The sequence below is a fragment of the Dermochelys coriacea genome, chromosome 2 (genome assembly GCF_009764565.3).
Source record: "Dermochelys coriacea isolate rDerCor1 chromosome 2, rDerCor1.pri.v4, whole genome shotgun sequence".
Classification (NCBI taxonomy): domain Eukaryota; kingdom Metazoa; phylum Chordata; order Testudines; family Dermochelyidae; genus Dermochelys; species Dermochelys coriacea.
Genome location: NC_050069.1, coordinates 237,497,490 through 237,520,707, shown reverse-complemented (window position 1 = coordinate 237,520,707; position 23,218 = coordinate 237,497,490). Strand labels below are relative to the sequence as shown.

The 23,218-nt window shown below is 45.4% G+C and overlaps 1 protein-coding gene across 3 annotated transcripts in view; it reads left to right on the top strand.

Annotated features, from left to right (window-relative positions):
- The window catches only part of LOC119851515, a 42,593-nt gene extending 21,528 nt beyond the window's left edge, over positions 1–21,065 (top strand). The window contains exons 1-5 of one of the 3 annotated variants that reach the window (XM_038391465.2): positions 140–323; positions 714–1,308; positions 13,343–13,881; positions 15,406–15,472; positions 17,133–17,254. In XM_038391465.2, the coding sequence (XP_038247393.1) occupies positions 714–1,308; positions 13,343–13,881; positions 15,406–15,472; positions 17,133–17,152 (1,221 nt within the window). In that variant the 5' untranslated portion in view covers positions 140–323 and the 3' untranslated portion in view covers positions 17,153–17,254. Of the gene's footprint in view, positions 1–139; positions 324–713; positions 1,309–13,342; positions 13,882–15,405; positions 15,473–17,132; positions 17,255–19,410 lie in introns of those variants that run through there. The other 2 variants (XM_038391464.2, XM_043509482.1) reach the window with 2 other exon arrangements.
- Positions 21,066–23,218: the final 2,153 nt, after the last annotated feature.

The window sequence follows — 23,218 nt, the reverse complement described above, 5'->3', positions numbered from 1 at the left end:
GGCTGTTTATTCCTCTTGTCTTTATAATAGCGGCGTATGCAAGACCTCACGGCGTAAAAGCTCTGTGCGGTGCAATCTGTTATGAGGTACCTTCCCCCCAGCCCAGGGCGCTGGAGCCGCAAGAGTTAAAGGGAGGTGCTTGGGGAAGGGGATGCTAATGAAGTCTAAGGAATGTTCTACATTAACATTCTTCCAGGCTTGCAGAGGAGGTCAGGCCCCACTCCTGGGGAAGGAAACTCCCTCCGCTCCCTGCCTGGCCCTTGCAAGCCGCCCAGCTCCAGGGAGCGTGGCCTTCTCAAGTGCAGCTCCGCGCCGTCTCTTAGGTAAAGCAGCTGGCTACTCCCGGGCCCATCGAGCCAGCCAAGCCCCATTTTGGAAAGAGTTTGCCCGGGGTTTGACACAGGCGGGGGGACGTACAGAAAATCGGAAGGAGTGGGGAAGGAAGCTGGAGCTCTCTGCAGCCGGGGGTGCAGAGACCCCGGCTCTGGAAGAACCCTTCAGGGCGCCAGTGTGAGCCTACCCATCTAGGAGCGAGGGGGTCCGGGGGGGCACGTGCACTCTGCAAGTGGGGTGCGCCTGTTGCAAGGCAGAACACTGCTGGCCGCGGAGCCTGGGCGCCGAGTGAGGAGAGTGGGGTACCGGCACTGGGAGCCCCTGCGCGGGGCTGGGGCTGCTCCCGCTGACCCCTCGCTGTCTCACTCTTTCTCTTGCAGATGCGGCTGGAGATGCGGCGCTGGGCTCGCTGCTGCTGCTGGCTGGGGGTTTGCCTCTCGCTGCTGGCGGGAGCGGGAGGGGGCAGCGGCGCTGGAGGCTGCCGGGGCGCCCTGTGTGGCGACGGCGGCGGCGATAGAGATCCGCCCCGACAGCAGTGCCCGGGGCCCCGCTGCTCGGGCAGAGCCAGCCGGCCGTCCCGCTCCTTCCCTCACACCGCCCGCGGCAAGCAGGCGCCGAGCGCCCCGCACGCTGCCCCCCTCCCCGCCTTCCCCTCCAGGAGCGCGGCCGAGCTCAGCCCGGAGCTCCCTGCCCCGGCCGCTAGGGGCGCCGGCGAGAGCTGCCCGGGAGGGGACTGCGCCGCCCGGGCCCCCAACGGCACCAGCCGGGACTGCCAGGGCGTTGAATGCAAACTGCCCCAGCGGCTCCGCCGCAAGACCCGGCCGGGCGGCAGGGCTCAGTGCGCCCAGCAGGGAGAGGCCTGCCCGGAGCCCGCCCTGCTCCGAGAGGCAGAGCGAGCCGCCCAGTTCCTCGCCGAAGACTTCGCCTACCCGGCCTCGGAGCTGGGCGTGCAGCTCACCTGCGACCTCAAACCAGGTGGGTGCCGGCTTCAGAGCGAGGCGGGCAGGGTTTGAGCTGCCAGAGCCAGCCCCCACCCCAGGGATGCGTGTACTGTGCCCTGGCCCCTGCTGCCCCCATGCTGAGGAGGCTGAGTGTGCCACCAGTACAGTGACTTGGCCCAGAGAAACCCGTGGCCTGCGTAGGGTAGGGCCATGAGCCCAAGTACCTGTCTCCAACACCCAGCGTTTGGCACCCTACCTCTCAGCTAGCCAAGAGCCAAGCGTAGCATTTTCTTAAGTGCCCCTCAGGATTGGAGGTGCCAGACATGGGACACCTAGGGCCTGAATTTCAGAAGTGCTGGGTGCCCACAGCCCCACCCGGGGTCAATAGGGAGCAGAAGGTCCTCAGCACCTCTGGAATTGAGGCCCAAAGTGTGCGGAGCTGGATGCCCCAAATTCATAGGCCACTTTTGAAAACTTGGGCCCAAATTTGTGGCCCTAGTCTTTCCAAGCAGCGCAGGAACTATGTCTCCTTCTCCCCTCCCCACACTCAAATAATGGAAACAAAAAAGGAGCAGAAGAGGAAGCCTGACAAAATAAGAGATCAATTATTTTTTACCAAGTGTAAACATTTTCTATTTAGCTTCACAATCTGGTATTTCTGCTGTCTGTAATTTCTAGCAAAGCCAAAGAAGATTTGAGTGGGATGAAAATACATCTGCATCCAGAAGAAATGACTTAGTAATCAGGCACAGTTAGTGTTGCCCAACAGAATCCTCTGGACATTGACAAACTCACTAATAATAATTGCAAAAAGAAAAGGAGGACTTGTGGCACCTTAGAGACTAACAAATTTATTTGAGCATAAGCTTTCGTGAGCTACAGCTCACTTCATCGGATGCATTCAGTGGAAAATACTGTATTTCCTGTAATACGAAAGCTTATGCTCAAATAAATTTTAGTTTCTAAGGTGCCACAAGTTCTCCTTTTCTTTTTGCAAATACAGACTAACACGGCTGCTACTCTGAAACCTAATAATAAATGATAACTCATTTACAGAGTGCAAGGATTCCAGAGCACTTTACAGCTATATCATTTAAAACACCACCATGGAAAGTCAGACACTTATAGGGTGGAATTTGTCAAATTTTTAATGGTGGACAACACCTTTAGTATGAAGGTATGCTATATCCAATTGAAACTGCAAGGAGGGCACAAAGGGTCAAAATTATGTTTCTCAGGATAAAGACAAAGATCCTGATTCTTCTTCACTCTCACTGGTGTAAAATCAAGAGCAACTCCACTCAAGTAATTTGACTCATACTGATGTAGAACCACAGTAAGTGAGAGGAAAATGTGTCCTGGAGGGTTTAACAGGACCCATTTATACTAGCTAAGTGCATAAACAGTAACATTTGTTGAGGATTTTTCAGCAAAATCTTCTGGTTTATTGAAACATTCCTGCCAGTAGTTCCACTGTCAGTTTCAATGAAATATTGTCAGGTCCAGGATGGCATTTCTGGTCACACCCAGGGAGACAGCCTCCTACCTCAGAATAATAAAATGATTAGGCTACTCATCGGGGATAGCCAGATTCAAGTTTCTGCTCTTTCTAATTCTAATAGCTCCTGGGCTATAGAATTCACTCCCTCAGTCAGATCCTGATGAACTGCCAATCTTGAATTTCAGGGTAGGGTTATCAACCTTTTTCTTTCTGAGACACCCCCCCCACACACACACAACGTGCTATAAAAATTCTGTGGCTCACCTGTGCCGCCACAACAACTGTTTTTCAGTTGATTATAAGCAAGGGCTGGTATTAGGGGGTAACAAGCAGAGCAGTTGGTCAGGATCCTATGCCACAGGGGCCCCCACAAAGCTAAGTTGCTATGGGCTTTGGCTTCAGTCCCGGGCAGCGGGGCTTGGAATTTGGCTTTCTGCCCTGGGCCCCAGTGAGTCTAACGCTGACTCTGCTCTCTGGTTTATGTTGGTGGACACCCTGAAACCTAGTCGTGTCCCCCCAGGGATCCCTGGACCCCTAGTTGAGAACCGCTGTTTTAGGGCACATTTTTGCTGAAGCATTTGTTTGGACTGTGAATCATCTCTGGGGAGGTTTGGTTGGTTGGAGTGTTACAGGGTGTGTGTGAGGAGATTATTTGGGGTAACATGGGCAGTTTAAGATGTTTTTAATACCCTTTGGTCCTCTATAATTTTTTTAATCGCTTGAGCATATTGGAAAACCCGGCCTCCTTCCCTGGACATTGGTGAAGACAGTAGGCTGAGGGATAAAGGGATATGATAGGTTTAATGTAAGGAATATAGTGATGGGTAGATTTTATATGTGCTGCACAAAAAGAGAACAAAAAGATGGTCTCTACCCCACAGAGCTTACAATCTAAGTATTAATCAAGACAACAGGTAAAGACAGATTGGGAAATACAAAGAAATAATGAGACAGTATTGGTCAGCAAGATAGGCTGTGGTCTCAGCATGCTAGCTGCGTAATTATTCTTAATAAGAGTTTTGTGTGCATGTAAAGCACCTTGAGACTTGGAAGAGTGCTGAAAAAATGAAAAAAATGATTGATATATGCCTGGTGATGAGGGAACAAAATAATTAAATATAAGAAAGTCTTGTAACCATAAATAAAGTCCAGCCACTGCCTCTTGCAGTGTTGTACACTTGATGTTTCCAGGTAATGTTAACACAATTCCATACTGTACCTGTCCATGTAGAGCAGCGCTCTGCATGGTGATGGTAAAGTCCTTCCTGCCCCTCAGTGGTGGTGAACTTATGTCCTGAAGGCTTGATTTCCCCCCTACTTTAGCATGCATGGCTATTAATGTTGTTCATGAAACTGACCAGCCTCGTTCTATTGAATTAAAGCAGTGCACATATTAATCAATATAGGAATTGGTCCTGCACTCATGCTTTGCATTCAGTGGGACTACTTGTATAAAGTTACTTGTGTGTCAGTGTATGTGGGATCAGGCCCATAGTTTTTGAGTATGGAGTACTGAAAGAAGATATTGATAGGAGAAGTTTTGTATTTTTAATAAATACATGAAACGTAGATTAGTAAAATTCTACTATTAGACATGAGGGGCTAGAGAGTGTGTGGCTTATTGCATTAGAAAATGTTACTTATTTTTTCTATTGTTAATATAAATTAAGGCTGTCGATTAATAGCAGTAAACTCACGCGATTAACTCAAAAAATGTAATCACGATTAAAAAAATTAATCATGAATAATCATACTTTTAATTGCACTGTTAAACAATATAGTACCAATTGAAATGTATTAAATATTTTTGGATGTTTTTCTACATTTTCAAATATTTCAATTACAGCATATAATACAAAGTGTACAGTGCTCACTTTATATTTTTTATTACAAATATTTACACTGTAAAAATAATAAAAAATAGTATTTTTCAATTCACCTCATAAGTACTGCAGTGCAGTCTCTTTATTGTGAAAATGCAACTTGCAAATATAGGGTTTTTTGTTACATAACTGCACACAGAAAGCAAAACAATGTAAAAATGTAAAGCCTAAAAGTCCACTCAGTCCTACTTCTTGTTTGTCTTAGCGATTGGCTGAACAAATTTGTTTGCATTTATGGGACATAATGCTGCCCGCTTTTTATTTACAATGTCACCTGAAAGGCATTTGCCCGGCACTTTTGTAGCTGGCATTGCAAGGTATTTATGTGCCAGATATGCTAAACATTCATATGCCCCTTCATGCTTCAGCCACCATTCTAGAGGCCCTGCTTACAACGCTCATTTAAAAAAATATATGTTTAATTAAATTTGTAACTGAACTCCTTGGGGAAGAATTGTATGCCTCCTGCTCTGTTTTACCCGCATTCTGCCATATATTTCATGTTATAGCAGTCTTGGATGATGTCCCAGCACATGTTGTTCGTTTTAAGAACACTTTCACTGCAGATTTGCCAAATGCTAAGAAGGTACCAATGTGAGATTTCTAAAGATAGTTACAGCACTCAACCCAAGGTTTAAGAATCTGAAGTGCCTTCCAAAATCTGAGGGGGACGAGGCATTGTGGATGCTTTCAGAAGTCTTAAAAGAGCAACACTGCGATGTAGAAACTACAGAACAGAACCACCAAAAAAGAAAATCATCCTTCTGCTGGTGGCATCTGACTCAGATGATGAAAATGAATATGTGTTGGTCCACACTGCTTTGGGTCATTATCAAGCAGAACCCATAATCGGCATGGATGCATGTCCTCTAGAATGGTGGTTGAAGCATGAAGTGACATATGAATCTTTAGCGCATCTGGCATGTAAATATCTTGCAATGTGAACTACTACAACAGTGCCATGCAAACACCTGTTCTCAATTTCAGGTGACATTGTAAACAAGAAGCTGGCAGTATTATCTCCTGCAAATGTAAACAAATTTGTTTGTCTGAGCAGTTGACTGAACAAGGAGGAGGAGGACTGAATGGATTTGTAGGCTCTAAAGTTTTACATTATTTTATTTTTGAGTGCAGTTAGTTTTTGTACATAACTCTATATTTGTAAAATCAACTTTCATGATTGCACTACATAATTTGCATTAGGTGAATTGAAAAATACTATTTATTTTGGTTTTTACTATGCAAATATTTGTAATCCAAAATAAAGTGAGTACTGTACACTTTGTATTCTGTGTGGTAATTGAAATCAATATATTTGAAAATGTAGAAAAAAATCCAAAAATATTTAAATGTATTTTAATATTGTTTAACAGTGCGATTAATTTTTGAATCGCTTGACAGCCCTAATATAAATGTTTTAACTTCAGAGGGTAGTTTAAAAAAAAGTCAGTTATCATTTGATTACGAAGATAAATCTAAAGAGGTTTAAATTTTTGCTTGTGCACTCAAGCTTCAAGGTTCATATATTTAAGGACATAAAAACATAAGAACGGCCATACTGGGTCAGACCAAAGATCCATATAGCCCAGTATCCTGTCTTCTGACAAAAAAGAAAAGGAGTACTTGTGGCACCTTACAGACTAACAAATTTATTTGAGCATAAGCTTTCGTGAGCTACAGCTCACTTCATCGGATGCACTCGGTGGAAAATACAGTGGGGAGATTTATATACACACACACAGAGAACATGAAACAATGGGTTTTATACAGACTGTAAGGAGAGTGATCACTTAAGATGAGCTATTACCAGCAGGAAGGAGGGGGGGAAGGAGGAAAACCTTTTGTGATGATAATCAAGGTGAGCCATTTTGAGCAGTTAACAAGAATGTCTGAGGAACAGTGTGGGCTGGGGTGGGGGGGACAAATAACATGGGGAAATAGTTTTACTTTATGTAATGACCCATCCACTCCCAGTCTCTATTCAAGCCTAAGTTAATTGTATCCAGTTTGCAAATTAATTCCAATTCCGCAGTCCCTCGTTGGAGTCTGGTTTTGAAGTTTTTTTGTTGAAAGATAGCCACTCTTAGGTCTGTAATCGTGTGACCAGAGAGATTGAAGTGTTCTTCGACTGGTTTTTGAATGTTATAATTCTTGATGTCTGATTTGTGTCCATTTATTCTTTTATGTAGAGACTGTCCAGTTTGACCAATGTACATGGCAGAGGGGCATTGCTGGCACATGATGGCATATATCACATTGGTAGATGCGCAGGTGAATGAGCCTCTGATAGTGTGGCTGATGTGATTAGGCCCTACGATGGTATCCCCTGAATAGATATGTGGACAGAGTTGGCAACGGGCTTTGTTGCAAGGATAGGTTCCTGGTTGGTGGTTCTGTTGTGTGGTGTGTGGTTGCTGGTGAGTATTTGCTTCAGGTTGGGGGGCTGTCTGTAAGCAAGGACTGTCCTGTCTCCCAAGATCTGTGAGAGTGATGGGTCGTCCTTCAGGATAGGTTGTAGATCCTTGATGATGCGTTGGAGAGGTTTTAGTTGGGGGCTGAAGGTGATGGCTAGTGGCGTTCTGTTATTTTCTTTGTTGGGCCTGTCCTGTAGTAGGTGACTTCTGGGTACTCTTCTGGCTCTGTCAATCTGTTTCTTCACTTCAGCAGGTGGGTATTGTAGTTGTAAGAATGCATGATAGAGATCTTGCAGGTATTTGTCTCTGTCTGAAGGGTTGGAGCAAATGCAGTTATATCGTAGAGCTTGTCTGTAGACAATGGATTGTGTGGTGTGATCTGAATGAAAGCTAGAGGCATGTAGGTAGGAATAGCGGTCAGTAGGTTTCCGATATAGGGTGGTGTTTATGTGACCATCGCTTATTAGCACCGTAGTGTCCAGGAAGTGGATCTCTTGTGTGGACTGGTCCAGGCTGAGGTTGATGGTGGGATGGAAATTGTTGAAGTCATGGTGGAATTCCTCAAGGGCTTCTTTTCCATGGGTCCAGATGATGAAGATGTCATCAATGTAGCGCAAGTAGAGTAGGGGCATTAGGGGACGAGAGCTGAGGAAGCGTTGTTCTAAGTCAGCCATAAAAATGTAGGCATACTGTGGGGCTATGTGGGTATCCATCGCAGTGCCGCTGATTTGAAGGTATACATTGTCCCCAAAAGTGAAATAGTTATGGGTGAGGACAAAGTTCAGCCACCAGGTTAGCCGTGACATTATCGGGCACACTGTTCCTGATGGCTTGTAGTCCATCTTTGTGTGGAATGTTGGTGTAGAGGCTTCTACATCCATAGTGGCTAGGATGGTGTTTTTAGGAATCATAGAATCATAGAATATCAGGGTTGGAAGGGACCCCAGAAGGTCATCTAGTCCAACCCCCTGCTCAAAGCAGGACCAAGTCCCAGTTAAATCATCCCAGCCAGGGCTTTGTCAAGCCTGACCTTAAAAACCTCTAAGGAAGGAGATTCTACCACCTCCCTAGGTAACGCATTCCAGTGTTTCACCACCCTCTTAGTGAAAAAGTTTTTCCTAATATCCAATCTAAACCTCCCCCATTGCAACTTGAGACCATTACTCCTCGTTCTGTCATCTGCTACCATTGAGAACAGTCTAGAGCCATCCTCTTTGAAACCCCCTTTCAGGTAGTTGAAAGCAGCTATCAAATCCCCCCTCATTCTTCTCTTCTGCAGACTAAACAATCCCAGCTCCCTCAGCCTCTCCTCATAAGTCATGTGCTCTAGACCCCTAATCATTTTCGTTGCCCTTCGTTGTACTCTTTCCAATTTATCCACATCCTTCCTGTAGTGTGGGGCCCAAAACTGGACACAGTACTCCAGATGAGGCCTCACCAGTGTCGAATAGAGGGGAACGATCACGTCCCTCGATCTGCTCGCTATGCCCCTACTTATACATCCCAAAATGCCATTGGCCTTCTTGGCAACAAGGGCACACTGCTGACTCATATCCAGCTTCTCGTCCACTGTCACCCCTAGGTCCTTTTCCGCAGAACTGCTGCCGAGCCATTCGGTCCCTAGTCTGTAGCGGTGCATTGGATTCTTCCATCCTAAGTGCAGGACCCTGCACTTATCCTTATTGAACCTCATTAGATTTCTTTTGGCCCAATCCTCCAATTTGTCTAGGTCCTTCTGTATCCTATCCCTCCCCTCCAGCGTATCTACCACTCCTCCCAGTTTAGTATCATCCGCAAATTTGCTGAGAGTGCAATCCACACCATCCTCCAGATCATTTATGAAGATATTGAACAAAACGGGCCCCAGGACCGACCCCTGGGGCACTCCACTTGACACCGGCTGCCAACTAGACATGGAGCCATTGATCACTACCCGTTGAGCCCGACAATCTAGCCAGCTTTCTACCCACCTTATAGTGCATTCATCCAGCCCATACTTCCTTAACTTGCTGACAAGAATGCTGTGGGAGACCGTGTCAAAAGCTTTGCTAAAGTCAAGAAACAATACATCCACTGCTTTCCCTTCATCCACAGAACCAGTAATCTCATCATAAAAGGCGATTAGATTAGTCAGGCATGACCTTCCCTTGGTGAATCCATGCTGACTGTTCCTGATCACTTTCCTCTCCTCTAAGTGCTTCAGGATTGATTCTTTGAGGACCTGCTCCATGATTTTTCCAGGGACTGAGGTGAGGCTGACCGGCCTGTAGTTCCCAGGATCCTCCTTCTTCCCTTTTTTAAAGATGGGCACTACATTAGCCTTTTTCCAGTCATCCGGGACTTCCCCCGTTCGCCACGAGTTTTCAAAGATAATGGCCAAGGGCTCTGCAATCACAGCCGCCAATTCCCTCAGCACTCTCGGATGCAATTCGTCCGGCCCCATGGACTTGTGCACGTCCAGCTTTTCTAAATAGTCCCTAACCACCTCTATCTCTACAGAGGGCTGGCCATCTCTTCCCCATTTTGTGATGCCCAGCACAGCAGTCTGGGAGCTGACCTTGTTAGTGAAAACAGAGGCAAAAAAAGCATTGAGTACATTAGCTTTTTCCACATCCTCTGTCACTAGCTTACCTCCCTCATTCAGTAAGGGGCCCACACTTTCCTTGGCTTTCTTCTTGTTGCCAACATACCTGAAGAAACCCTTCTTGTTACTCTTGACATCTCTTGCTAGCTGCAGCTCCAGGTGCGATTTGGCCCTCCTGATATCTTTCCTACATGCCCGAGCAATATTTTTATACTCTTCCCTGGTCATATGTCCAACCTTCCACTTCTTGTAAGCTTCTTTTTTATGTTTAAGATCCGCTAGGATTTCACCATTAAGCCAAGCTGGTCGCCTGCCATATTTACTATTCTTTCGACTCATCGGGATGGTTTGTCCCTGTAACCTCAACAGGGATTCCTTGAAATACAGCCAGCTCTCCTGGACTCCCTTCCCTTTCATGTTAGTCCCCCAGGGGATCCTGGCCATCTGTTCCCTGAGGGAGTCAAAGTCTGCTTTCCTGAAGTCCAGGGTCCGTATCCTGCTGCTTACCTTTCTTCCCTGCGTCAGGATCCTGAACTCAACCAACTCATGGTCACTGCCTCCCAGATTCCCATCCACTTTTGCTTCCCCCACTAATTCTACCCGGTTTGTGAGCAGCAGGTCAAGAAAAGCGCTCCCCCTAGTTGGCTCCCCTAGCACTTGCACCAGGAAATTGTCCCCTACGCTTTCCAAAAACTTCCTGGATTGTCTATGCACCGCTGTATTGCTCTCCCAGCAGATATCAGGAAAATTAAAGTCACCCATGAGAATCAGGGCATGCGATCTAGTAGCTTCCGTGAGTTGCCGGAAGAAAGCCTCATCCACCTCATCCCCCTGGTCCGGTGGTCTATAGCAGACTCCCACCATGACATCACTCTTGTTGCACACACTTCTAAACTTAATCCAGAGACACTCAGGTTTTTCCACAGTTTCGTACCGGAGCTCTGAGCAGTCATACTGCTCCCTTACATACAGTGCTACTCCCCCACCTTTTCTGCCCTGCCTGTCCTTCCTGAACAGTTTATAACCATCCATGACTGTACTCCAGTCATGTGAGTTATCCCACCAAGTCTCTGTTATTCCAATCACGTCATAATTCCTTGACATCACCAGGACCTCCAGTTCTCCCTGCTTGTTTCCAAGGCTTTGTGCATTTGTATATAAGCACTTGAGATAACCTGTTGATCGCCCCTCATTCCCAGTATGAGGCAGGAGCCCTCCCCTCTCAGACATTCCTGCCTGTGCTTCCTCCCGGTATCCCGCTTTCCCACTTACCTCAGGGCTTTGGTCTCCTTCCCCCGGTGAACCTAGTTTAAAGCCCTCCTCACTAGGTTAGCCAGCCTGCTGGCAAAGATGTTCTTCCCTCTCTTCGTAAGATGGAGCCCGTCTCTGCCCAGCACTCCTCCTTCATGGAACACCATCCCATGGTCAAAGAATCCAAAGCCTTCTCTCCGACACCACCTGCGTAGCCATTCGTTGACCTCCACGATTCGACGGTCCCTACCCAGGCCTTTTCCTTCCACGGGGAGGATGGACGAGAACACCACTTGCGCCTCCAACTCCTTTATCCTTCTTCCCAGAGCCACGTAGTCCGCAGTGATCCGCTCAAGGTCATTCTTGGCAGTGTCATTGGTGCCCACGTGGAGAAGCAGGAAGGGGTAGCGATCCGAGGGCTTGATGAGTCTCGGCAGTCTCTCCGTCACATCACGAATCTTAGCCCCTGGCAAGCAGCAGACTTCTCGGTTTTCCCGGTCAGGGCGGCAGATAGATGACTCAGTCCCCCGGAGGAGAGAGTCCCCGACCACCACCACCCGCCTTCTCCTCTTGGGAGTGGTGGTCGTGGAACCCCCAACCTCAGGACATCGCATCTCATGCCTCCCAACCAGCGGGGTCTCCTTCTGCTTTCTCCCCCCAGACATATCATCTGGTCCACTCTCCGCATTGGTACCTGTGGAGAGAACATGAAAGCGGTTAGTTACCTGTGTCTGTGTTACTGGAACCCGGACATTCCGCTTACCTCTTCTGGAGGTCACATGTTGCCAAGCTTCTTCACTGGCCTCTTGGCTCCTCTGTGCAACCTGCTCTATATCTTTAGAGCTTTGTGCCCCTAGAAGGCTATCCTGAGTTTGGTCCAGAAAATCCTCAGTCTCTCGTATACAACGCAGGGTCGTTACCTGTTGCTCCAGACCTTCAATCTTCTCTTCCAATATGGAGACCAGCTTGCACTTTGTACAGACAAAGTCGCTTCTGTCCTGTGGAAGAAAGACAAACATGGCACATCCAGTGCAGGTCACAATAGCTGAACCCCCCCCTTCCATATCACCTACCTACTATGAGCTTCCTCAGAGACGTTGGCAAGATGTAAGCCTCACTGGGCTCACTCCAGGCGAACTCCCAGGCAAACTCCTGCTGTGAGCTGCTCTGCTGTCCCCGCTGCTCCGCTGGTGCTCAGCTGGTTCGCGAGGCTCTGGCTATTTTCAAACAGCCAGGCTTCCCTGACGCAAACACACAGACACCCTAATGCCCGCCCCCTGCAGGCTAGCAGCCAATCAGACACTCACTCAGGCTCTCTCCCTGCCCTCCCAGCAAACACACGCTCGGATACTTCCTCAGCAAGCAAACACACACACTCGGATACTTACCAGTCCCAGGCAAACTCCTGCTGTGAGCTGCTCTGCTGTCCCCGCTGCTCCGCTGGTTCGCTGCCGCTCAGCTGGTTCGCGAGGCTCTGGCTATTTTCAAACAGCCAGGCTTCCCTGACGCAAACACACAGACACCCTAATGCCCGCCCCCTGCAGGCTAGCAGCCAATCAGACACTCACTCAGGCTCTCTCCCTGCCCTCCCAGCAAACACACGCTGGGATACTTCCTCAGCAAGCAAACACACACACTCGGATACTTACCAGTCCCAGGCAAACTCTTGCTGTGAGCTGCTCTGCTGTCCCCGCTGCTCCGCTGGTTCGCTGCCGCTCAGCTGGTTCGCGAGGCTCTGGCTATTTTCAAACAGCCAGGCTTCCCTGACGCAAACACACAGACACCCTAATGCCCGCCCCCTGCAGGCTAGCAGCCAATCAGACACTCACTCAGGCTCTCTCCCTGCCCTCCCAGCAAACACACGCTCGGATACTTCCTCAGCAAGCAAACACACACACTCGGATACTTACCAGTCCCAGGCAAACTCCTGCTGTGAGCTGCTCTGCTGTCCCCGCTGCTCCGCTGGTTCGCTGCCGCCGAAGATCACCGATGGATTGTAGTTTCCTCAGGAAGTCAGTGGTGTCTCAAAGATAGCTAGGAGTGCTGGTAGCGTAGGGCCTGGGGAGGGAGTCTACATAGCCAGACAATCCTGGTGTCGGGTGCCGGCTGCTACTCTGAAACCTGTCTTCTGACAGTGGCCAATGCCAGGTGCCCCAGAGGGAATGAACTGGTGATCATCAAGTGATCCATCCCGTCACCCATTCCTAGCTTCTGGTAAACAGGCTAGAGACACCATCCCTAAGGACTATTTATAGGAAAGATATGTGAGAAGGTTATTTCTTACATTTTAGATCTTCAAAGTAGGGGTGATATTTTATTAAATCACATTTAATTAAAAGAAGATCTAATGGAATTTTGAATGTAGTTGAGGAGATAATATAATTTGGAAAATTATTTTTTTGCCAGGAAAAGTAATAGACTGTTTTGTATTTCAGGAGAAAATGAAGTTCCATCTGAAGATGCACTAATATTACAACTGCAGCTTGCAAAAGGCCAAGAGAAATTTGTTGAAATGTTAAAAAGCCAACAGAAGATAATTGTGGATTTGCAACAAAAACTTGCTGAACAACAGAGCACATTAATTAGCCAGCAACGAGAAATTCTTGAACAACAAAGAAAAATGTATGAGCAAATGGATCTGATAAAAGTCCAGTATGGCATGCTTTTCGACACAGTGAAACAAATGTCATTCCAGAGTTTGCATGAGGATATTCAACATTATTTTGAAGCTCAGCTTCAAGGACTTCAGAACCAGGTCCGAAATCGTCTCCAGAAGTCATACTCTGTACATAAAGTAGAAGTTGATGCAAAAGTGATTGATGTTGGGGAGACTTTGCTGGACTGCGACCTTTGTGAAAGTGATGAGTTTTGCAATTTCCAAAAGACACCATCACGGTGTGAAAAATGCACCTTGTGCCCTGCTGGCTTTTTCCAAACGTCTGAATGTTCTGCAAACGCTGATCGGATTTGCCAGGTGAAATATTATTCTGTGTATTTTAATAAGTAGATCAAACATTTTGTCAGGCATATAGAGGATACCATTCTGAGACTGAGTCTATTCAGAGAGTAAGGAAAGAGATCCTACTCTGTGTATAAGTTTTCTATGCCATGCCAAGTTTAGGATTCTTAGGTTCTCCTGTGTTAATAGTAATGTATTTACTTTAAGAAATGTATTTAGTAGCAATTCATTTGTCTCTAGCACCAACAGCGTACTATGTGTTTTGGAGACAGATGAAAATGAGGCACTTGTCCCAGAGAGCTTAAAATTTGAACAGCTGTTGTACAAACATAGGAGGGGACATGAGAACAGTGATAAATATGCTTGGTTTTTGTTAGTTCCACATTTTATATAGCCATCTCTTTTCCAATAACTTACAGTATTGGGGTTGTGGTTTATGGGCCTTAGGGAAATGTATTTTAAGGAGGGACTTGGAGAAGAGGGTGAAAACAGCAGGTCGCAGAGGTGGTTCCAGCCATATAAGCAGGCATGAAAAGTCCCAGAGTTGAGAACTGAAGAGGGTCATGGGTTGGATTGTTAGACATGCAGCTTGGGCAGAGCTTAAGTGGGTGAGGAGGTCCATGAAAGGAGACCAGGGCAGAGAGGTAAATAGAAGTCAGGTTACAAAGGGCTTTGAAGGCATGGAGAGAGTTTAAAGATAATACAGCTGGTACAGGAAATGAAGGGAGGAAATTGAGAAGACGCTGGACACGCTCAGTCAAGGTACAGAGTAAATGACTGTAATGGCAGCATTCTGGACATGTTGAAAGGGTGGTGTGATGGATGGCCGGAGAGAAGGAGGTTGCCATAATCAAGGCAAGAAATAATCAGAGCTCAGACAACAGTTTTGGTGGGGGTTGGGAGGAGGAGAAAGGGATGGGTGAGTTCTGGAGAAATGACATGATTCAGTGAGACCATCAATATGAGGAAAGAGGAGGAAAAGAAGATGGAAAAATGACACTGTTTGAGGACCTGAGGGATGGGAAGATGTTGGAAATTCAGACTGACTGAGATTGGGGAATAGCATAGAGGAGAGGGAGGCTAGTGGGGGAGGATGGAGCAAAGTGTGTCAGAAGTTGGAGGCTGATGGCTCAGAGAACACAGAAGGAATGTGAGACAGAGCAGGGAATTGGGGGAGAGGAGGATACGGTTAGAGAGAGAATTTGGAAAGTGCAAGGTCAGAGAGGGAGAGCAGTTCTGAGTAAAGATTAGGTCAGGAGCATGATCGTGGATTAGTGGAAGCAAACTGATTAATGCTAATACAGTTACATAAAAATGACACACGTCAGCATCCTCAGAAGTTTATTTTACAAAATTATTAAAACCAGTACAGTTAAGTTGCTGTCAATTTACAAACATGACCTGATTTAACTGGATTCTTTATATAATTGAACTAAAATGTTTTTCATTTGGCTTCCAAGTAAGTGTTTTCCTGTTTTAAAGCTTTCATATTAGCCATTTCATTAAAAGTGAAATTAATATGATTCTTGTGATTTGTAGGACAGAGACGAATGCATTGAATCTCCCAACATTTGTGGTGAGAGAATAAAATGCCTGAATACTCCAGGTAAGTTCCTGCCTTTCTGTGACTAAACACATCTTCAGTGAAAGAACAAAAAGGCAATGAAGAGCACTGTCCTGCTAGGTACTGGGCCCTGAAGTGCTTAGGATGCTGGAATCAATGAAAGTCAAAGGCACCTGGCACAGAGAGGTAGGCTGTAAGAATGAAAACTAATCTTAGGAGGCCAATGGGCTGCTTCAGGCATAACACTCTTCACAGCGTCTGGTGCTCTCCTTACTTTTGTTTGGCTTTTTAATTCCCATACTGCCTTTGGGCCTGACGCTCCTCTTGTTTCCACTTGTGTAAATTAGGAGTAACAACATTAGAATCAATGGCTTTACCCCTGGTGGCCAACTGCCCTGGAAAGATAGTCGAGTCATTTATCTCTTGCAGTTGCTTCTTTTTTTTTTTTTTTTTTAAACTAATATATAGCTCCCCCCTCTGCAGTATCTGAAGTGCCTTGTAGCAATAGTATTGTCTAGTATTGAGACGTGAAGCCCCAGTTTTCACCTCCAGTTTCTTTGGTGCCTTCGATAATGCCATTCTAAGTGACTCCCAACCACAAGTTCTGTTAACCTTCTCCACCCCAGCTTTGGCCTGACACACCTACCTTAGGTGGCCCCTTCCCAATCAACGTGGCAGTCAGGCCCACAAGTATGAAGTCAACAGACACAGTGAGCATGCTAAATTAACAAGGAGGGTTCTTTTTTGCCTGTCAGTTAGCCAGACAAGAATTGAAAGGAACTACATGGCCAGCATTCACTGGTTATGAATTCTGCTTTTGGACTGTCAGTCAAGGAGATGAGAAGTGTCCTTCAGGCTAAAGACTGTCCTTTCTCTGTCACTCCCACTGCCTTCCCACCCAAACTCCATAGCAGTGGGGGCAAAAGGAAGGGAACACTGCAATGTAATGATGGCCCATACAAAGGTGAAGGGGGTCAACAATCTCCATCCTCTGTAAATCACCCCATTTCAGCTGCGGGGGAGGGAGAGTTTCCTTCTCCCAATAACTTAATTGTTTTAATTGTTAAAGAAGATTGCTATTTTCAGGACCTGTTGCCTGTTTGTTTAAGACAGTCCCTTAGCTTACACAAGCCCAATGTACTTGTTCATAGGGACATTGAAATCAGATTCTGCTTTGGGAAGGAAAAGTAGAAGGGAATTAGGTCTGACACATGAGGTTGAGAGTTGGATGTGGAGCCTCCATGGAACTACACACAGAGGTGTAGTTCAAGCTTCCCCAACTCCTGTGGACTGCACAGCTTTGGTCTGAGGGGAAAAAGAGAGCAAGTCTGGATAGAGTTGCATGAAATGAGGAGCCTTCTATTCTCCATTGCTCTGACCCACTCTCTGAGGAGCTCTGCTAGAAACTGGATTGTAAAAAGGCTGCTGTTGTTGAGTGGGGGTGTGCTTTGTGCAGTGAGCAGCCCTGATCTCTCAATAGATCAGTCTGTGCTATGCATCTATGATCCTAGAGGACTTGCATGGCCTAATGCTGCAGAGATTTTCTACAGAGCAAAATATGAAGAGCTCCCTGGAATTAATGCTTATTCTTTAATTCAGAAAATACCTCAAAAGAGGTGTGTATGCGTGTGATGGGGCGGGGGGAGCTCAAAGAAGAATCAGAGGTAGATTAGCTTGATACAGAACTAATCTTTCTTCTTAGGTGATCCAGCCTTGATCTAAGGTTAGTCAAGCAGTGTGCAAATTTGAAGACTCATCAGTGAACCGAGAAGAACAGTAGACATCCTTCCTCACCCTGCCCACAAAAAACTGTATAAAGCTAGAGTCTAAAATCTTGCTTAAATATATATTAAAATATTTTTTAAGAAGCAAACTACATTTAAGAAAAAAATCCTTGTCTACAATATAAACCAGTTTTAGAAGGGATGAATGTACAGTAACTCCTCACTTAAAGTCGTCCTGGTTAACGTTATGTTGCTGATCTATTAGAGAACATGCTTGTTTCAAGTTGTGCAGTGCTCCTTTAGAACATTGTTTGACAGCAGCCTGGTTTGTCCACTGCTTGCAGAAAGAGCAGCCCATTGGAGCTAGCTGGTGGGGGTTTGGAACTAGGGTGGACCGGCAGCCCCCCATCAGCTCCCCGCTCCCCTAAGTTCCCTTTGCATAGCCGCCCAGCAGGCTATCAATTGCTGACAGTTCTGCTGTCCCTCCCCCCACTGCCACAGAGCTGCTCCCGGGAGCCTCCTCCTTGCTTTGCAGGGTGGCGGGGAGGAAGGGGGTGCTAATGTTAGGTTGCCCCCCTCCCCCTGCTCCTGTACCTCATCTCCACAGAGCAGGGGGGGACATGACAGGGCTCAGTACGGAGAGAGCTTGCTGACAGCAGCTGCTGTCTCAGCTTGCTGATCTACTTAAAAAGGCAGTGTACTTAAGAGTGCGGTCACCGTACTTAAAGGGGCAATGCGCATCTCTCTCTCTCTCTCTCATACACGGTGTGTGTCTCTGTCTCTCTCTGCCATGCTGTCTCCCCTCCCTCCATTCATATCGCCTTGTAGAGTGTGAGCCTACATTAACAACAATGTATTAACCCTTGATGGCTCAGCTGAGTGCTAGTTCATCATTTAGCAATAAGGCATTCTTTGGGAAATATCCCACCCTCTTCCACCCTCTGACTCCACCACTCAACCAAGCTTCACAATCATCATTGCTGTGTACAGTATTACATTGTTTGTTTAAAACTTATACTGTGTGTGTGTGTGTGTGTGTGTGTTTATATACACACATATATATGAAATGTCTTTCGTCTAGCGAAAAAAATTTCTCTGGAACCTCCCCCCCGTACAGTAATACAGTTACTGTATTCAATAGCAATACATTTTATTTTAAATGTTAAGTTAGAGTATTAGTATGAGATTTAAAAGGTTGAAATTTTTCATTTGAACAACTTTGTTTCCAGTGAAAAATGGATTTTTTCAAAATGAAAAGTTTTCATGGGAATTTTTTAATTATAAAAAACCCTAAAATGTTTGGTTTTTTTAAAATCAAAAAATGGAGGGTTTTTTGTTTTTGTTTTTCATTGAAAAAACAAAGTTTCTGTGGGGATTTTTTTTTTTTTTAAGTTTTTAATTTGAATTTTTGTGTGGAAATTAGTTACCACTTCCCACCCATGAGTACACGCTGCCTGGTTCCACAGGAGATGTTGTTGCTTGTTCTCACAATCATGCAGTTATACAGCCCTCCATTTCAGTGTTAATGAAAGAATAGAGAGCATATTAACAATTAGTCATTTTGGCACAAATATGTGTAGCTCCTTTATTTAGGGTGCTTCAAGTTTTTCCAAATGTAGACACCGGTGGCCTGATTTTCAAAGGTGCTGGGCCCCCACAACTCCAGCTGAAGTCAATAGCAGCTGTGTGTGCTCAGTGTGTCTGAAAATCAGGCCATAGCTCTCTAATGCTGGGCATCCAAAGTTGGAGGCCACTTTTCCATATTTGTCCTTCAGGATCATATTCTGTGAGCTACTATTTGCCAGGTGAGTAGGTGCACCCATGCAAAGTGGGCTTAAATTGGTCAGAGACACCTGGTGGAGAACTCTCCTTGTGCAGGGAAACTCTCCACTAGTTAAAAGTGGCTCTGGCACTTCTTGTATCAGCCAACCCCACAAACCTTTGCCTAAGGGGAAGGAGGGGCACATGTGGGGAAGGGATGTGGTGGAGCATCCCCCATCCCCTGTGCCTCATCCTCTACTGGTATGCTGCATAAGAGCAGCCCTAACATGTATTGGGGTCTGGGTCCCTGCAGCTCCCCTTTCCCACTTTGTTTGGGTGCAGCGTGAATGCAGTGAGGTATCAAGGCTGTAGTGTTTAACCCATTCTTGGAATAAAGGGTGCTCTGACAATATTGAATAACCTACTTTTGCTTTGTTAGTGTCAAATGGCTCAGAAGGTGTGCCTGTGATTAAAACTGCCTAATTCTACAAACAGGTGGCTTCCGATGCCTTGGAATTGCTGAAAAAGATGCAGCGTTGGGACAGTGTGGAGAGGAATATTTCTTTAATAAAGAAATGCAGGAATGCCAGGCTTGTTTAGAGTGTGAAGACGGAATAGTAGCTTTCCCTTGCTCCCCAGTCACTGACACTGTTTGTTCAGCAGACAGTGAGAACAAGCTTTCTGAATCGTGGGCTGCAAACATTATTTTACCCTCGGCAAAGTCTGGCACAGCGCAGGTCTACCCTGGTTTAAACTTGAAGATAAAGGGAAAGCTTCACTGTGAAGTCGTATCTGTTGAAGATAACAGCCTGGTATTCAGGCAACATGGTTTGATGTGGACTGACCTCAATTTTGCTGTAAAGCACAACTGCAGAAACTTTCTCCAGCTGTCCTTGAAATTAAATGACACTGAGGAAGGCTGTGAACTGAGTGGTGTTCGTATCGAACAACCAGAAGGAAAATATTTTCAGAGCACCAGTTTAAGCAGCGCGGCGGAGGTGGAACCAAGCCAAACTCTCTCTCTGTTTCTGAAGAGTCCAAATCAATTCTGCAACCAAAGTAAAGACTTAAATATTTATGACCTTAATGCTCCACTCAGTTTGTTTTGGTTGTCCCATGATACAGGTGCGGTGGCTATGAGTGCACAGATGTCAACTGCAATGCACTACCAAACTAACTATCGACCTACTTTTAAAGTTATTTCCGTTTCGGATCCTTACATGTTAAGTTTATCTCACGATGGCAGAGCTATAAAGTTCACTGAAACGGGTGTCATAAAATTTGTTTTTCACCAAGCACTCTATTCCATGGGCCATACATGTGTTCGTGAAGGCTTTTCCTTGGTCTCTTATATCAATAGGAATGGTACTAACCGAGAGTTAATGAACATGTATAAATCTGGTGTAAATTACAGAGACACATCAATATCTGCTTCTGGGGCCACAAAAGTCAACAGTGGGGACCTGCTTAGCTTTGAGATCCTTTCTCCAGCTCAATGTAACGTTCGATATTTTGGAGACAGCTCTGGAATTAGTATGCTTAGCCTCATCTGGATCCCATCTGCAGTTTCCACTGCCATCTCAGCCACAGTCTCTGTTACACGACTGCCTACAGGAGCTGTCAGAAACAAATTACTGGATTTCACCCAGGTCTCAGCCAGTGAGAAACAGATACAGCTTGTTTCTTCTGGGGAACTTGCTCAGAAGTACTTCAGATTTGCTGAAAGGGGGGTTGCCAGCATTGCTTTTGATTTAAAGCTGATCCACTCATGTAATGTACTCAAAGTGACTCTAAATCATTTGATCAGTGATCAGATACAACCCACAGCAGTTGGCCAGCAAATTGGAGGTCAGATGCCTGAGGGAAGTATATGGACCAGTGTGTCCCTCCGCTCTTCTTTTGAGGTGCATAATGGCACATTGATATCCATTTCTCTTGACTGTGTGCGTGGAAGAATCAATCAGATTGCTCATGAACATAGCACCAGCATATCTATCTTATGGATTTCATCTTAGTTACTTTCGATTGAAGTAAGCCTGAATGGACAGTTTGCAGTGGGTTTTGAAGTTTGTCATATTACATATGTTCAGTACCCTAGATTGTGTGAACATGTACAGAACATCACATTAAAATATTCTTGCCACTAGGAACATTTTAAAAATGATCTTTGGTTGGATTATCATCTAAACAAAAGTAATGTTTCTGATTTTCCAAAAGGATTGCTTTGTTAACGTCTCGGATTATAAAGTTGGGAGTCCAGCTCAGGCTCTACTTCTTACAAAGCATTCTCTTGAACTCAGATTTTGCAGGACCTACAATAATATGAGGGAAGGTAAACAGAATAATGCTATTTTTTTAAAAAAGTAATGAAATTGGCAACAGCAAAGACACCCAAACAATGCAGGCCTGCTTTCAAATGCCATTATCCCTTACTACATATAGCTGGGTAATGCCAGGACTACATGCGGTTGCCTTAGGTATGACAAACTCATCTTGTCAGGCTCTGACATAGCGGTGTTGCCCGTATAGAGGCAGGGAGAAAGTGTGTTTCAGACTAAAGGCAAAAGGGTAACAGCCTAGCATTCATGCTTAGAATGTAAGAAAGAGATATAACAAATATAATGTAATTGTCACCCCCCCTCCCCAAACCATCCCCCAAAAAGAAATGTAAGGTAAATGACAATTTTAGTATTATTTATAATGGGGGAAAAAATTTTTTAAATGTTTCTTTTTGTGGAGAGTGGGGGTGTTTCCTTCCACTTTTTCTTTTTTGTTCCCTCCACACATCTTTTTTCGGTGAAAAAAAGCTTTTTTTTTTTTTTTTTTTTAAAGTGAGAGGAAGCAGGGGAAACTCCTTCCGCAAAAAAACTTCTTAAAACCCCCAGATCAACAACAACAAAAATCTCAGAAGAAACAAAATGAAACTTTCTGAAATAAATGTTTGTACCACAATGATTTGTTGAGAAAATGATTTTTAAAAAAATTGGCTTAAAAAAAACCATTTTAATCAAAAATACATCTTTTTGGTGAAAATGTTCAGTCAGCTCTAATAAGAAAATGTAATTAATAGCATTGACTTTTGTTTGCTCTTTTTCCAGACCTTCCATCACACTTTTTTCCTTCTGGTCTTCTTTCCTACTGTATCAAGACTCTTATTTTCTCCACTCTTCTTCAATTCTGTGCAGACACTGCTTTCGCTCCTTCTTGCCTCTTTCTCATTTCCTTTGTTAGGACCAAATTCTGGCTCATGTGGGAAAAGTGGCATAGATAATCCACATGGGATGATGGGAAAATTGGCATTAATAATGCACCTGGAGGCTACCTCAGTCTAGTCTAATATGCAGGTACCTGGGGTATTCTTCCCCTGTTCAGACCGCTAACTGTGTGTGTGTGATGCTATGCATGAGATAAACACTTATGCACACACCTGAGCTAAGTTTATATATGTAGACCCACGTTCTTCCTTATGGCTTCACTATGTCTGGGATATCAGTAGGGCCTTTGCAAATTCATGGCCAGGAAAAAAGGATCACGGACTGTGAAATCTGGTCTCTTTCCCCCCCTACCGCCCCAACGTGAAATCTGGTCTTTTGTGTGCTTTTTTACCCTATACTATACAGATTTCACAGGGGAGACCAGCATTTCTCAAATTGGGGGTCCTGACCAATTAGCAGTGCAAATCACTTTGGGTAAAATTCCGACTCCATTGTTTACATGTTACTAAAAAGCACTCTAGAGGGGTGTGATGTGTAGAGCACTCTAAGTCTTTGTCTAAACTGGCAAGTGAAAGACACAACTTTTGTCGTTCAGAAGTATTAAAAAAACACCCCTTGAAAGATAAAAGTTTTGTCAACAACAAGCGCCGATGTGAACCGTGCTTTGTCAGCAGGAGCACTGTCCTGCCGATAGTGCTAACGCTGCTCTTTGGGGGTGAAAGTTTTTTGTCGGCAGGAGACAGCTCTCCTGCCGACAAACAGCAGCTACACTGCGCACCTTTTAGCAGCGTGGATGTAGCGGCACAGCTGTGTCGCTAAAAGCTGCATAGTGTAGACATAGCCTAATATGTTGCGTTCTTACTGCACTGTGTAGACCCTGCCAGTGCACTCTTAAAAGGTTACTACTTTGGATTACCATAGTTTTGTTTCAGACTATGTTAATGTGAACTAGATACCTTGTAGTGCACGCTAACAGGGTCTACATGGGGCAGTTAGAATATGACATGTTTGAGCCCTCTACAGGTCACATCCCTCTAATGTGCTTTGCTGCACCATGTAGACAAACCCAAAGGCAAAACTCACACTGA